We start from the raw sequence: 16211 nt of genomic DNA, 5'->3' as shown, positions 1-16211 counted from the left end.
GTCTTTTCTTCCCTATTGTGACATCTATCCAAGTGAAATAATAAGAATGGTCCATTTTGATTTCATGGTGACTTTATTTCCATAATAAATTTGACTACTTTCAGTTATAGAAATACATTTATACTTATCACTATATTATATTATATTGATATGAAATACTTAACTGAAACACTAGTTGTGCTCAAGCAGTGGAGTGTCATAAACATAATCATAAACAGCCATACTTTTACGGCGGGAGTCCTCTTCTCTCTGTGTCCTCTAGAGGTCGCTGTCCAGACGCGTGCTCCGCATTCACTCACATGTGTTCGGTTGAGTTTGGCCAATCAAATGGTGTTTTCACACACGGAAAGACTCTTCACATTTGTAGAAGATGGCGACTGCTGAACCGGTGAGTCAATATAAGTGCTTCTACAAACACTGTGATAACACCAGTTGTAGTTAATAATTTTAAATACTTGTTTTATTTTGGTCGGTGCTTGTATAGAAGGATACATGTGTTGCTATGGAGTAATATCTCTTAAAGCAAAGTCAAATGAGCTGATGTGTCTGACTGCCGCACATATGCGTTTGAAGTATATTGTGCAAAAGTGTGAAATATTTTATGTTTTTGTCTGGAAAGGAGGGCTGTGAGCACATTTGATGTTTTCTGGAGTTGAAGATGGTTGTTAACTCATCTCCGTTTCTTTAATCTAGACTCATGGTTTGCTTGTGTGTCACTAAGAATTTAGTGTGGTTGTTTTTAGTCTCTATGGACAACGCTTCATGTAACTTAGCTCGAAAACAGACCTTTTATTAAAATAAGTATATATAGAAAATACATGTATTTATAGAAATAAATAAGAAGAATTGTTAGAGGTTTACTTTGTAAGTTTATAAGAATGTTTAGAAGGACCTCTAGTCAATGATGTCACATTTTTAAACTCTCTGACATTTTCTTTCTAAACATACTTATTTGTCATTGTAAAAATGAAAAGATACCTGAGGCACCATGTACACAGACAGCCTTTGGGGAAACTTTATGTACATTTTCAAAAAAGGGCAGTTTTCTGAATAACTTCTAAAGAAGTTCCTGCAAGAACTTTAAAGAATAGCCATCCAATTTCCACTTACCCGGTCATAAAGGAAAGACTTTGAGACACTTGATATTGAAAGATATTAGTTTCCTCATATTTCGACTGCTCAACAAAATAGGCATTTTGTTTGAAATGTCACATTCGGCTTGCAAATCTTTAGATGAAAATAGAGGAAATGTAATAGAAATGAAATGTTCCTTGTAGGAAAATTCAACAAATCCACCGAATTCAGAAGAAGAAAAAAAGGACGAAAATACGCAAGAGATTGTGAGTCTTGAAGATTACATTAAACATCCTCTGCAGAACAGGTGAAGTCACACAGGCCACACACATTTCATGGTTGTTAAGCATTGTAATGTAAAACAAACAAAAAAACTGATCTGTGATCTGTTTTTGTTTGTTTTTATGGGGGTGCGGGGGACAGATGGGCTCTTTGGTTCTTTAAAAATGACAAAAGCAAAACATGGCAGGCTAATCTCCGTCTCATCTCAAAGTTTGACACAGTGGAAGACTTCTGGGCGTGAGTATTACCAGAGGGATTTGAAACAACATGGATAGCCTGAATGATTCACAAAAACCTTTGATTAAGTAAACATATTGTTAGTTGTTGTAAGCAGCACTAACACAGGTTTTAATGTTCTGTTCTCAGGTTATACAATCACATTCAGTTATCAAGTAACTTAATGTCAGGATGTGACTACTCCCTCTTCAAGGTAAGGCACAGTATAGCATTGTAACAGTATGTTAGTATTTTGAATCCATCTAAATTGATCCGTTTGCACTTTTCGGAGCAGGATGGCATTGAGCCCATGTGGGAAGATGAGAGAAACAAGAAGGGCGGCCGCTGGCTGATCACCCTGTCCAAACAGCAGCGCAGAGCCGACCTGGATCGCTTCTGGTTGGAGACGGTAAGTCCTCATTCTGTCTAGTCGGTTTAACTGCATTAGCTGCAAAATTAATTGTTTGTTTATAGATCCTAAAGGGTTAGCTGCTCTCTCTCAACTCTGGTTTTGTTTTTCAGCTTTTGTGCCTTGTGGGAGAAGCATTTGATGACCACAGTGATGATGTCTGTGGGGCTGTCGTCAACATCCGAACAAAGGGAGACAAAATAGCGATATGGACTTCAGACTACGAGAACAAAGATGCTATTGTACACATAGGGTGAGTTTTCAATTCCTTTCAGCTTTAACCTAGATTAGGGTTCTATATAATTGAGAAATTATAGCAATGTGAACATCTAGGTCAGGGATCCTCAAACTTGGTCCTGGAGGGCCACTGTCCTGCAGAGTTTAGCTCCAACCCTGATCAAACACACCTGAGCAAGCTAATCAAGGTCTTCAGAATCACTAGAAAAATCACAGGTTGGTGACTTTGATCAGGGTTGGAGCTAAACTCTGCAGGACAGTGGCCCTCCAGGACCAAGTTTGAGGATCCCTGACCTAGATGTTCACATTGCTATAATTTCTCAATTTCTATGTTTACCCTATCTATGCATGTTATTATAAATGCATGTTATTTATCTTATTTTTCACCTGTGCATTTGTTTCATTTTTGATCTCGTAAATTTTAATCAAAAGGTCATAATTTGATCTTCCAGTGAAACAGGCCTGTCACGATTATTACATTTTTGGCTGACGATTAATTGTCTAAAAAATAATTGCGATTATACCAATGAATTGGCGGTTTTAGGGCTTTGACAATTAATTGTCTGTTTTAGGGCTTTGTCATAAATAATTTTTGTATGCTTCATTCATTAAATTATTGTGATTCATTTTAATCCGTTATCATTTTTTAGCATAAGATTACAGTTAACACCAAAAAAAAAAAATAAATAAATAAATAAATATATATATATATATATATATATATATATATATATATATATATATATATATATATATATATATATATATATATATATATATATATATATATATATATATATATATATATATATATATATATTTAAATTCAGTACATAACTGAAACAATCACAACATACTGGCCAAATCACAGAAAAGGCCATACAATGTGTCATTCATACACAGTATGAACTAATGGCCACTTTATTTGGTAAACACAATCCAGAAACCACTAAATATATATATAATCATAATATGAAAAAAAAAATAAAAAATAAAGTAACTGAGATATAATTCAGCAGCTAAAAGTAATTCTTGAAAAAATATTTGGTGCAGAGTAATTTTATAAAATCGAAACATTTTAATATAAACAAATTACTATTTGTATTCTTATAAAAGAACACGATTAAAAGATGCTTACTTTAAATGTATTGTGCAGCTTTTTAATGGGGCAACAAGATTATGATAGATACAACAGAACAAGATTGGCTTTTAATAATCTTTCAGTGCGCAAAACGGTGATAATATATGAACATTTAAAAATAGAGCGGCACAAACTGCTTATGCGTGTCCCGGGTGCAGAATGATGCGCTTTAAGCAACATATAGAATGTTTGACAGTTGCAATGGAGAGAAGATGAATTTCCGTCAACTTTAATTTAACAATGTAAATAATCTTCTGTCCCTCACATTAAGTTGCTCCAAATGACTATAAATATTGCACGAACACTTAATTGGTGCTTGTCTACAGGGAGTGCAGAATTATTAGGCACGTTGATTTTCTGATCATATTTTTTTTTCAGGCACATTTGACCAATTCCAAACCACAGTAATCCTAATAACTACTATTGATTTAGTATTTAATAATGTATAAGTGATATATAATTGTTCATGAAGGCTGGAAATGAAAAACACCTTATATTCAGGTGTGCAGAATTATTAGGCATGTTTTCTTTTACAGATGAATTGAGCCAAAAAAGAGATTTAACTCAGACTGAAAAGTCAAAAAGTATTAAATGCCCATGAGAAGGATGCAATACTAATGCAATACTAGACATTGCAGTTAAGGCGTGACCATTGGACAGTGAAATGCTCGTTGGGTCAGCAGGGTCAGACAAAAACATGTGGCGGAGAAAAGACACCTGTTAACTGCAAAAGAATTAAGGTGAAGAATTAAGGGTGAAACCATCAGGAACCCTTTAGTCTCCAGCGCCACCATTTTCCAAAGCTGCAACCTACCTGGAGTCTCCAGAAGTGCAAGGTGTCAGGATCTCAGAGACTTCAGTTAGGTAAAGAATCCTAAAAAATGACCCCCACTAAATAAGAATCATTTAGTGGAAGCTGAAGTGTTGTAAAATACATGAAGCCTGCTTTTTTATAGGCTTTATAGGTTTTATAGGTTGAGAGTGACTCTTGAAGGACCAGCACCACATCCTCTAGTACCACTGTTTGAAGAATTCATCTTCCAGAATCTGGCAGTACGTTTTGGGAGTTCATTTTTAGTCCATCTCTGCAAAACGGACTTCAGGATGGACTAAAATGAACTCCCAAAACGTACTGCCAGATTCTGGAAGATGAATTCTTCAAACAGTGGTACTAGAGGATGTGGTGCTGGTCCTTCAAGAGTCACTCTCAACCTATCTGTCCATAAAGCCTATAAAAAAACCTTCTTCATGTATTTTACAACACTTCAGCTTGTGATTCTTATTTAGTGGGGGTCATTTTTTAGGATTCTTTACCTAACTGAAGTCTCTGAGATCCTGACACCTTGCACTTCTGGAGACTCCAGGTAGGTTGCAGCTCTGGAAAATGGTGGCGCTGGAGACTAAAGGGTTCCTGATGGTTTCACCCTTAATTCTTCACCTTAATTCTTAATTCTTTTGCAGTTAACAGGTGTCTTTTCTTCACCACCTGTTTTTGTCAGATCCTGCTGACCCAACGAGCATTTCACTGTCCAATGGTCATGCCTTAACTGCAATGTCTAGTATTGCATTAGTATTGCATCCTTCTCATGGGCATTTAATACTTTTTGACTTTTCAGTCTGAGTTAAATCTCTTTTTTGGCTCAATTTATCTGTAAAAGAAAACATGCCTAATAATTCTGCACACCTGAATATAAGGTGATTTTCATTTCCAGCCTTCATGAACAATTATATATCACTTATACATTATTAAATACTAAATCAATAGTAGTTATTAGGATTACTGTGGTTTGGAATTGGTCAAATGTGCCTGGAAAAAAAATATGATCAGAAAATCAACGTGCCTAATAATTCTGCACTCCCTGTATTTCTTTTGGTCCATAACTCCCCCCTGTGCCGTAGTAGGCCTATAAAAGAGCGCTATAATCGCAGGTGTCTGAAACATTAGGCGCAATTAGACGGTTATTTAATTATCGCGACAGGCCTAAGTGAAACGGCAGAAATCTCTCTGGTGATGTATGCAGAACTTCTCCAATCATTTAGTCCACTTAAACCCCGCCTCTGCAAGAACTCACATTCATCTGCCTCCATTCTTAAAGTCAGCATGAAACGGAAGTTGTGATGGTATTTTCTTTCATATTGTGATGTATATCAAAGTGAAATGGCTTCTCAAGCAACAAAAAATGTAGGACGGGACTTGATTTTGCCCGCAAGGAATTGATTGAATGGTTTGCTATTGCAGTAACACTGCAGTATTCCGTAAAAAAAAAGGTCCATTTTGATTTCATGGTGACTTTTTAAAGGTGTGTTGGCAGGTTTGGTTCCATTAAAACAAACTCTGGTGCACAGTTCATTTGAATAAGTGTGAACGCTGCCATCTGAACCCTGGTGCACACCAAACAAGCATACAGAGACCGATGAAGTGAACTTGGGTGCGGTTTGACTGAAATCTAAATGAACCAGAAACACCATAAAAAAGACAATGCTGACTCATACCTGCTTTTTCTCGTCAAAGGAGCTATGTTGCCCATTACAGTTCGGTATAGGCGTCAGAAACTTCTTACAGCAGATCTTCATTTGTATGCAACAGGGGAATTCCTGCAACTGTTTTGACATGTTCATTAGTTTTATAAACTCTTCAGTAGAGATGCTCCGATCAGCATTTTTGGGGCCGATTACCGATCACTGCCGATCACAGAATGGCAAGGGAATGGGAATCTTTTATCTATAATCTTGCAGAGTTTGCACCATTTGTAGAAATGAAACTAACTCTAAATTAACTGTAGTGAGAAAAAAACTGTAGAAATAGGCTAGAGTCAAGATCTTGAAGAACCACCAAGTGTTTATTTTAGAAAATGAGATAACTTAAGGCTACTGTAGGCCATCTTTCCCAAATAAATGTATATAATAAATGTATATCATTATCTCACCTAAATATTTGATCATGCAGTGCATTTTTGTTTTTAAAGACCAATTTTCAGGTAGGTCTAACATTAGTATTGAGGTGAGAAATACTAAAGACATTTAATAAGAAATCAAATGTAAATTAATATTTGTCTTCCCTGAATAAATTAAATTAGATTAATCCTTACACTTAAGGTTGCAAAAGTTAGTCATTCAAGAGCAGTGAGTGTCATAAAGGTTCATCAAACAACACAAGACAAAGAGAAACTCAGAGACAGCAGCAGTTTATTCGACAGCTGTCACTTTAAGAGCGAACACGGATACGGTTACATGCAGCTGCACAAACGTTCACTCGCGAGTCACGACGGGGTTTACGTGCACACTCGTCAAGACGGTAATTTAGTACATACATTTGTGTGTATCTGACCATTTCAGCGCAATTTGTACTCGCAAGCTTTTTGTGAGATGGCCTGTGTGTGTGTGTGCGTGTGCGCGCGCTCACGGTCTGGAGAGCGCGCGAGTGCTGAGCGATTTGAACACTGGCAAGACTTAAAAATAAATGCAAATGATAAACTTTAGCGACGATGCGACACTGCCTCGATTGTGCAAGTGGCAAATCCTGTGTCAACTGTGCAGCTCGATTATAGTGCAAATGCGATGCGCTGATGTGAAGCCATTTGAGCATTTTGAGGGAAAGAGAGAGCGTGCGCGCGCACGCGGTGATTCACTCGCGCTGTTTGTGAACTTGCGTCTCACAGTTTTCAAATGACTGCGCAAGTTATTTAATATAGAAATATGAATTTTACCTCACCTTCAGCATTATAATTATTTTACCCGCGCCGGAAAGAGAATGAGACGGTGTCGCTGCATATCATACCCTAGCTCTCACGGCAGGCATGGGGTTTTATGTGTCGTCAGCATGTGATCGGTTCATGAGATCGGCCTTATTAGATACCGCCGATCAATCATCCCAAATCGATTATCGGCAGATAGAGATCGGTTGCCGATCAATCGGAGCACCCCTACTCTTCAGGAGTTCTCAGCTGGTCAAAATACCATTATATGTACACACATATAACAAGCTCATTTAGCCCAGAACACATGGATGTTCGTTAAATTCATCGCCAATAGTTTTTTGTGTGAAATGGGAACATACCTTGAGTGCCATGCCCACATCTCCAAGTCCCTGTCCTACTTTTTTTTATTCTTTTCCAATAATTTGTTGCACTCGGATGTATGTCACCAATATGGAAGATCTCTGCTGTTTCTTTTCATTTGTGGTTATTAGGTAGACGCATTATGTTATGGCTTGCCATTATCTGAACAGTTTTATCTGTTTATTCACAGGCGTGTGTACAAGGAAAGATTAGGTGTGCCATCAAAGGTCATCATTGGATACCAGTCACATGCGGACACAGCCACCAAAAGTGGTTCCACCACCAAGAATAAGTTTGTTGTTTAAGGAGCCTTTTAAACAGTGGGTATTTTTTGATAGTTCCTTGTACATTTTCATATTACATGGTTAATTGCATTATCCTTTGTAAGATTGATCATGCTATAATTTCTTTTCAGATGCTGCAACAACAGTCTGAATCTTTATCAAATTCAAATTTTCATCAAAAGAGATGCAAACAATCCTGGGATCTTCACAGGATGCTGTGGGGGAAACACTAGGAAATGAAATGCCTTCAGATTAGGCTTTAATCGGAAGAATACTGTATTTACAAAACTGTACAATGTATAAACACAGAGCCACGTTCTTTTTTTTAAATGTCAACGTACTATAAGCAGATCTTTTGCTGGTTGGGGTGGGAAGTGTATTCAATGCAATTTATGAATATTTCTTTCATATTCTGTTTGCCTTTTTATGTTGAGTTGCAGTTACTAAATCTTAAGTGTAATTTATTTATTTTTTACTGCTTAGCCATTTGTTTCCGCTTTGGATTTAGTGTTCGCGTGATATCATGATATTTCTAATGAAACTGTAAAAGCAATTATTGTATTGCAGCTTGAGAATGTCAATGGTTGATTCTGTTTAAAGACTGTTGCAAAATTTGTTATTTTTGCAGTCTTGTTCTACATTCCTCATGTAAAGTGTTCAAGGCAGTATTGAGAAAACTGACCTCCAGTTCTCACATTTTCCTAAGGGGTTTTATTGAGTAGCCTGACAAAAAAAAGAAACCCCTTTCTCGAAAATGGGTGCTTATGAAAATGTATGAAAAGCGACTGTAAATAAAATGCACAGTGCATTGTCTATATCCAGTAAAGAGCCACTGAAATGCATATGTTGATAAATAAATAATCCTTTCTGAGATTCTTGAAATGTGGGGGCCATTTTCTTATTTCTGTAGGTTAGAAATGTATTTTAGCTAAATGTATCTGCTTCCTCTTTATGATCAAGCAGTCTGAATAACTTCATCTTTATTGAAAAAGCCTAATCAAATTTGCAAGAACAACATTTAAGTATGCTTAAGTATTAACTTTTTAAAGTATCTTAATGACAATTTTACAACTTGAAAATAATTAATGAATTATTTAGATCTGGAATTCAGCAAAATTGCTTTAATGTATTCACATGCTGTACATTAACGGCAGTTTGTACAACCTCATTTCCAGAAAAGTTGGAGCATTTTGTATTATGTCCCAACTTTTCTGGAAATTGGGTTGTATATCAGAATTAAATAGTTTGGAATGAAATATGAATGATTTCTTTGTATTTACTCATGTCATGACCAGAGAAATACTTGGGGTAAATAAAAACTTAGTTGACATCCTTACTCTTTCAATTGCCAATTTCGGATACCAGCTTGATCTGGATGGCCTACAGACTGGTTTGGATCTTCCTCCACAGGCTCAAGATGATGATCCAAAATACTTTCAGATAACACAGAAGGTGTCCTGCTCCGGGCATGTCTGGGTCCATCCTCCTGGAAATGTGATAGGCCTTTGGTATGATAACTAGGGCTGGGGCTGGCAGAGGATAGGGTTCTCTGGCTCCCATTTAGGTAACTACCATAGTTCACAGAGTCCTTTGAGTCCTGCCGTGAGTAGAAGGAGTTGATGTGCGAGCCCTGGTAGTTGTACGATCTCCAACCTGGCCGTCTCCTGCGGTGACATCTGCATTTCAGGATGCGGATGAAAGCTAGCTTGAACTCCCGGCTATAGCAGGGATAGATGATGGGATTAAGGCAGCTGTTGAAGTAACCAAGCCAGAAGATGATTTTGAAGATGGTCTCAGGGGGCCGCAGGCTGGCGTTGAAGGCCACTGCAAAGATAAATATATTGTTATATTTTTGTCATTAAATTAGCCATATGACATTAGGGTTCTAAGTTTATTAGTCATTCAAATTATAAACTAAATTCACTTTGTACTTGTCATCGTTAAGATGACATAATTCCAGAGAAAACTTTTCTGTCCATTTTCTGACTGTCATGCTGTGTGAGTGGGATTCGTTTTTTCTCTCATTAACATGACTGGTGTGCCCCCTGCTGGCACTGTTCGTGATTGTTCCCCCTGCCGTACCACTGGTATTTGTTCCAAGTAGTGCTCGCTGCAGAGCATCTGGAGCTCAAGGGTGGAGCTTAACCTGTTTAAAGGGTGGAGAGATCGGGGTATGTGTAGGGTGTGGTTAGGGGATGCAGCTCCACCCATCATGCCCACAGTAGGTCAAGAGAGGGGGAGCTGGAGCTCCAGAGAGGGTGTTGGGGGCTGGAGGTAATGGCTCTGGTGAGTAGCAAAGAACTGTTATTTGCTTTAGCATCCAGCAGATGGCAGCAACGTTTGCTTAGCAATATTTTCCGCTTCTTGCAAGTTACTAAAATGTGTCATTGACAAACTAAATGGCAGATGTGCATAGCATTTATAAAGAAGAAAGTTATTGTAAAAAAGTTTACATTTATATATTGTGTTTACTCTTTGACGCAAACTCTGAAGAAAGGATTTGTATTTAGACACCTTATCAATCAAGAGTTGTTTGGATGATCAAGCTTGTGTTTTTAGGACGCATAGAACTAAGACAATAAAGATAACATGCTACAATAGAATTTAAAAAACTACAATTTAAAATACAATATTTTTTTACACCCCCAGAAATGCAAACTTTATAATGAATCCATTATAAGTCTATAATCCATTATAAATCTATAACCCAAGTCAACCTTAAATAGACTTTTATTGGACCCGAGTGCCGATGGCTGAACACTATTGAACTTGCACCATTTATCCTGGTCCTGTTTTTGTTTTGTTTGTTTTTTCTACAAGAACGTCTAGCACTAAACTGTTGAGTTTAGTATCCAAGTTATCTAATAACAGAGTACACTGTGAACCTGAATAAGTTGGCAAAACTCAAAAAAATTGAGGCAATCAGTTGCCTCAATCTTTTTAAGTTAAGACATTTAAAGTAAGTAGAACTTGCATATTGTAATTGCTCTGAATTAAAATTTTTGAGTAAGCTAATTCGTAAATTTAACTTAAAAATATCATGTAATCTCACATTTTTAGTAGTGGAAACTTGACTAGCTTTATAGTTATAATACATAATATATAATATTATAGTTATAGTTATAATATATAATATAGTTAAATAAATGCTTTGGTAGCAGTAGCATAGAGTAGCACTTCCTGAATGAAGACAGCAATATAAAACCTTTAACATGTATCTGTTCTCAAACTAAGCTCATGATTCACTCGTCACCATGATGGAACAAAAAACCAACATAACAGAAACTCTTCTAAACTAGCACAACAGAACATTAAACACTAATAAATCTCCCACTTAATGTTAATCTTGCAAAAAAATAAAATAATAAATAACATTTGGCATCTATTTTGGCATTTGCTGTCCCATTTATTGAAATCCCAGCCCAGTTTTGGTTAAATTTAAGTTAGTCTAAATGAAAAGAAACAAGTTAATAAACTCAAAACAATAAAACAATTCAGATTACTTAAAATGTGTCAGTTTTGAGAACTCAAAAGAAAAAGAAAGCTCTAAATACTCTTAAAAGTTAATTTGATTGAACTAATTTGCTTAATTTGAGTTGGCTACTCAAACCAATGAATTATTTTGAGCGTTAGGGTTTACAGTGAAGATAAAACCACGTTAGTGCCACCATCATCTCATAACAGGCCAAATTCAGGCCTTTTGCCCTTGTTGAAATATGAACGTTTGAAAGAAATGTATCTGCTGAAGCTGTTGTGAATTAATAGCCTGATTATGAAATGCTGTCTTCTGTTGATCACAAAACCAATATTTAGCAAGATTCATAGAAAAGGTGTACTTCTCCTTTCCCCCACTTTTTCCTCATTCATTTCCAGTGGTAGCTGAAACTATGGATCTGTGCCATTAATTGCTTTAGACTGATATCCCTGCTGTGTAAGCCGGAGGCACCTCAGTGCATTGACCCACTGCATTCAAAGTACCATGGGAACCATGAGACTTGGCTGAACAAAAAAAAAGTTTCACGAATGAAGGCCAAGAGAGTGTGTAGCTGACAAAGATCTAGGCTTCGTTCTTCTAAAAAGGAGTCATGAATAGACTTTAAATAGACCTTAATTAATGTTAGCACAGCAAAGAATTTTACTTAAATAGCAAATAGTCTCATTATTCTGATCCGATTACCACTCTTATCAAAGAACTCATCGAGAATATAACTGTTCTAGAACAGTAGGATTCAGAGGAAGCAAACAAGTTGAGATACTGTCCACATCCTTGCATCCTGTTTTTCCAACTTGTATGCAGTCAAGTGGCTCACTGTGGTTTTGTTCCATTGTCTAGTATGACAGGTTAGGAAACTTATCAAAGATTTATGTAGCAAGACTCATAATCCCTGTTAGCATGTGTATCTCATGTATTCATTTCCTCAGCAATGAATTAGCCAAAATTATGAGCAGATTTTCTTAAAGGGATAGTTCACCCCAAAATGAAAATGACCCACAAGACATTCTTCTTTCGAATACAATCGGAGTTATATATATAAAACATGTCCTGGCTCTTCCAAGCATTATAATGGAATTAAATGGCAGGCCAAAATTTGATGCTCAAAAAAGTGCATCCATCCATTATAAAAGTAATCCACATGGCTCCGGGGGGTTAATAAAGGCCTTCTGAAGCGAATCATGGGTTTGGGTAAGGAAAATATTAGTGCTAGGCAATCGATTAATCACGATTAATAGCATCCAAAACAAAAGTTTGTGTTTACATAATATATGTGTGTGTGTACTGTGTATAAATACAACTCTTTCATTTATACATTTAAGAAATATTTGCATGTATATACTGAATACTGTATATATATATTTATATTTATCTTATCTATAGGGGTTAATAAAGACATTCTAAGCCAATCAATTGGAGGAAAATATCCATATTTAACATGTTGTAAAGTAAAATATCTAGCTTCCGGCAGACCCCCTTCTGTATTCAACTTACAGAAAAAGCGTAACACCGTGTCCTAACTACATGCGCCGCAACGTTCGATAAAAGGTATGTTTTTCATGTTAAATTGAGTTTTTGTCCTAACCAGCCGTGACACGCGATGATTCTATTTCAGAAACGGTTTCTATTTCTGCAACGTCGTGGCTGGAACAACAACACAAAACATAATCTCAGGTAATGTTTATGTGCTTTATTTAATGTTAAAAGCGTGCAATTTGACTTTGTATATCACTTAGTGCTCCAAGCTTTGTAACGTAGTCGTGCTAAAAGCAACAATGTATAATTCACCTCAGATCTTGAAATGAAACAAATGGAAACAAGAACGTTCAAACTGTGAACAAACAGTTATATTCTATGACAAAGGTTGTTTTAGTGACTCAGTATGTATTTTTAGTAGTGTTTAAATGGCGTAATATTTGTGAATTTTTTTTATGTACTTATCCATTTCCTTCACACTCGCCACGAGAGCCCGCCCACACGCTGTTCTGATTGGCTGTGGTTTTTGATTGTTTTGGCATCTTGTAGTTGCGTCGCGTCTGGTGTGGACATATTTTTAAATATAACTCCGATTGTATTCTTATGAAAGAAGAATGTCATAGACACCGAGGGTGAGTAAATTATGGGATAATTTTCTTTTTTGGATGAACTATCCCTTTAAGCTGAACAGCTATATTATCCCACTTACACTACTAACAAACTAAATAAAGATTTGAATTGAAATGATTTTAAAGATTCAAAGTTTTAAAGAGTTTTCATTAAAAACAAACTGACGTCTAAATAAACGTGTTAACTTGAAACATTGTATCATGATGTGTTCGTTAATATGACTTCTGTATCTACAATAATCCACTGTAGGGACCCAGTAAACACACTACTGTTTTCCACTTAAGTTCAATTCAAAGAAAACCACAGTTGCCTAATTAAGAACCAGGCCAGCTGAACTTCCAAGCACCCTGCCCTGCTGAGATAACCCTGTCTGGGACAGGAATGACTACTATGCTAATTCATTAATAATAACCTGTCTTTGAGTCTGAATGGCTGTGGTCCAGGGCCTCGTTCTCATACTCCCTGCTGTGACAGCCAAACGACGGATGCAGCAGACCCCACACTGGGGGCCCCATGAGAGGGACGAGGAAATAAAGTGCAAAAAGATTTATTCTGTCTTGACCCTACTCTGCAGTCTTCCCACTGACCTCAAGCGTCCAGCAGCAGAAGGCTTCTGGGATAAATCATTTGCACGTATTTCCTGTGAGTGTAAAGGCGGATCTATTTAGACACAGAATGGATAATTCCACAGTAATTTAAGCAATTTACTTATGTTAAATTATTATAAAATGTTGTCATGCTTTTTTATTTTTTGTATATTATGTATTTTGTGTTTTTCCTGTCGTAGGCCTATAACAAAATTTAATAAAAATAGAATTGGAAAAAAAGTTTTCCATTTACCTTGCCAAACTATTAATTTGCTAATGATTCATTATTTGCATTAAATTTAAACCGTAATAATGATTTATTCTTGTGAGGATTGTTTTATCTTAATTGCTGTTTGCTAACCTTTCATAGATCCTAAGTAATGACATGAGAACAAATATTAGCAGGCACATTGCAATATAAGGCATCAAGATGTATAAAGGCCAAACAGGATAAAGGGCAGGATGCTATTAAGAATTTAAAATAGTATGAATTTATTATTTTTACTACTAACACTAGCTACAATAATATATAAATGACCTAAGGTGGTTAGTAGTCTCCTGTGCTGATCGGTTTGCTGGTTTTAAAAAGGTTTTGGCCACTTTTCTACTGGTCAAACTGCATACCAGCTAGAATATAAACCGGCATAATGATGCAGTGTGTGTGTGTGTACATGTTTTTCAATCTCGGTGGGAACCTCATCCTTAATGCACACAGACTCATGGGGACTTGTGTCAGTGTGGGGACCTAAATTGAGGATCCCATGAAGCTTATAAAGTTATAAAAAAGTTTTTTTTTAATTTATTATTTTATAAATATAAAAATGGAGAAAACTGTCAGCTGGTTTTTAGATGATCAGAGCAGTTTAAACCAGGGGTGTTTCAAGTAGGCCTAATGTATTTAATTTTTCTTAATGGCAAAAGGTGTCCCAATCAACCTGAGTTCACCCTACTATTCCATTGCAATTTCTCTTTGTGACAACTTTAGTGTGATAACATGAATGGGAGAGGGGGCTAAATTGTGCAACTGCTGTATAATAAAGACCTACCAATGGGTAAAGTGAGAAAGAATGGCAACCAGCACATCGTAAACATTCCAACCACAACCCCCAAGGTCTTAGCTGCTTTCTTTTCCCTGGAAAACTTCAGGAGTTTGACTGTCAGAGAATTCCTCGCCTGATGAGCGCGACTTCTGGCTGCAGTGCTGGCGTCCTCGTGCACCTGCGAACCCCTGTGAATCCTCAGCGTGATTTCACCCGAATTCATCGCTTCCGTCTTCACACCAGCTTCTAGATTCTTCGTTGTCCGTTTAGCCACTACATAAACACGGCAGTACATGACCAGAATAACAATTAAGGGAATATAAAATGAGCCGAGCGATGAGAAGAGCGCGTAAAAGGGTTCCTCTGTTATTAAGCACACCGTGTCGTCCGTTGACGGAAGCTCCTTCCATCCCAGTAGGGGTCCGATAGAGATGACCAAAGACAGGACCCAAACTCCCAGCATGGCCAGCAAAGCTCTGCGTCCCGTTACGATACTGGGGTATTGCAACGGATGGCTCACTCCGATATAACGGTCAATGGATATTACGCAAAGACTCATGATGGATGCGGTGCAACATAACACATCCACAGCGGCCCAAACATCACAGAAAATCCTCCCGAACACCCAGTAATCCAATATTTCCAAGGTGGCTGATACGGGTAACACGGTTGTGCCCAGGAGCAGGTCGGCAATAGCGAGATTTACGATGAAATAATTAGTTGGAGTTCGCAGGTGCCTGTTGCACACAACTGACAGTATCACTAGGATGTTTCCAGCCACCGCGAATATAATGAAAGTCCCCAAAGCCAAGCCGAGTGGGACGGCACGGGACAGGTGGAGAGGCTCGAGTTCTGTGCCATTTAACTCGGAAGAATTTGAATTGGATGACTCTTCATATCCGTCCAAAGAACCGATTCCCCAGGACTGTGTGACTTCATCTTCATTTTGTTGGTTCATTTTGGCGAAAAATGTTCTCCATTGCTGACACGTTGGTTGGCTGCTTGAGTCAGGTTCCTAATAAATGACTAGAACATTGCGTGAGTTACTAATGAGCAATGTTTTCATTCTGATGCACCCATGTAATGTGAAAATAAGAGTCTCTGTCTCAGGGGGAAGACGTTACCGCCCATCTCTGCTTCAGTCCAAACTCTCTTTTTTTTTTACAACAGCTGAAAAAGCTTACAAAATGCACTAGCCACATGGGAAACACTGTCTTAAACTTTTAAATAACATTTAACAAATGACACAAATTAGTTTAGAAATCCACCATGTATCCAAATAAT

The 16211-nt window shown here is 37.2% G+C and overlaps 2 protein-coding genes across 2 annotated transcripts; one reads left to right on the top strand and one right to left on the bottom strand.

Annotated features, from left to right (window-relative positions):
• The first annotated feature begins 329 nt into the window (after positions 1-329).
• Positions 330-9036, top strand: eif4ea (eukaryotic translation initiation factor 4ea). The gene is made up of 8 exons (XM_079838224.1): positions 330-388; positions 1278-1381; positions 1498-1593; positions 1723-1786; positions 1868-1981; positions 2095-2234; positions 7608-7737; positions 7833-9036. The coding sequence occupies exons 1-7, from the start codon at positions 371-373 to the stop codon at positions 7720-7722; spliced, it is 651 nt and encodes a 216-aa protein (XP_079694350.1). The 5' UTR covers positions 330-370; the 3' UTR covers positions 7723-7737; positions 7833-9036.
• Positions 7963-16014, bottom strand: adra1bb (adrenoceptor alpha 1Bb). Its single transcript, XM_079838223.1, has 2 exons — positions 14934-16014; positions 7963-9525 (listed from the first exon to the last, which is right to left on the bottom strand). The coding sequence occupies exons 1-2, from the start codon at positions 15883-15885 to the stop codon at positions 9035-9037; spliced, it is 1443 nt and encodes a 480-aa protein (XP_079694349.1). The 5' UTR covers positions 15886-16014; the 3' UTR covers positions 7963-9034.
• Between the last annotated feature and the right edge of the window lie 197 nt (positions 16015-16211).

This window comes from Gobio gobio (genome assembly GCF_949357685.1).
Source record: "Gobio gobio genome assembly, chromosome: 16".
Lineage (NCBI taxonomy): Eukaryota > Metazoa > Chordata > Actinopteri > Cypriniformes > Gobionidae > Gobio > Gobio gobio.
Note: the sequence above shows the minus strand (reverse complement) of the source record. Positions and strands in the feature narration are given on the sequence as shown.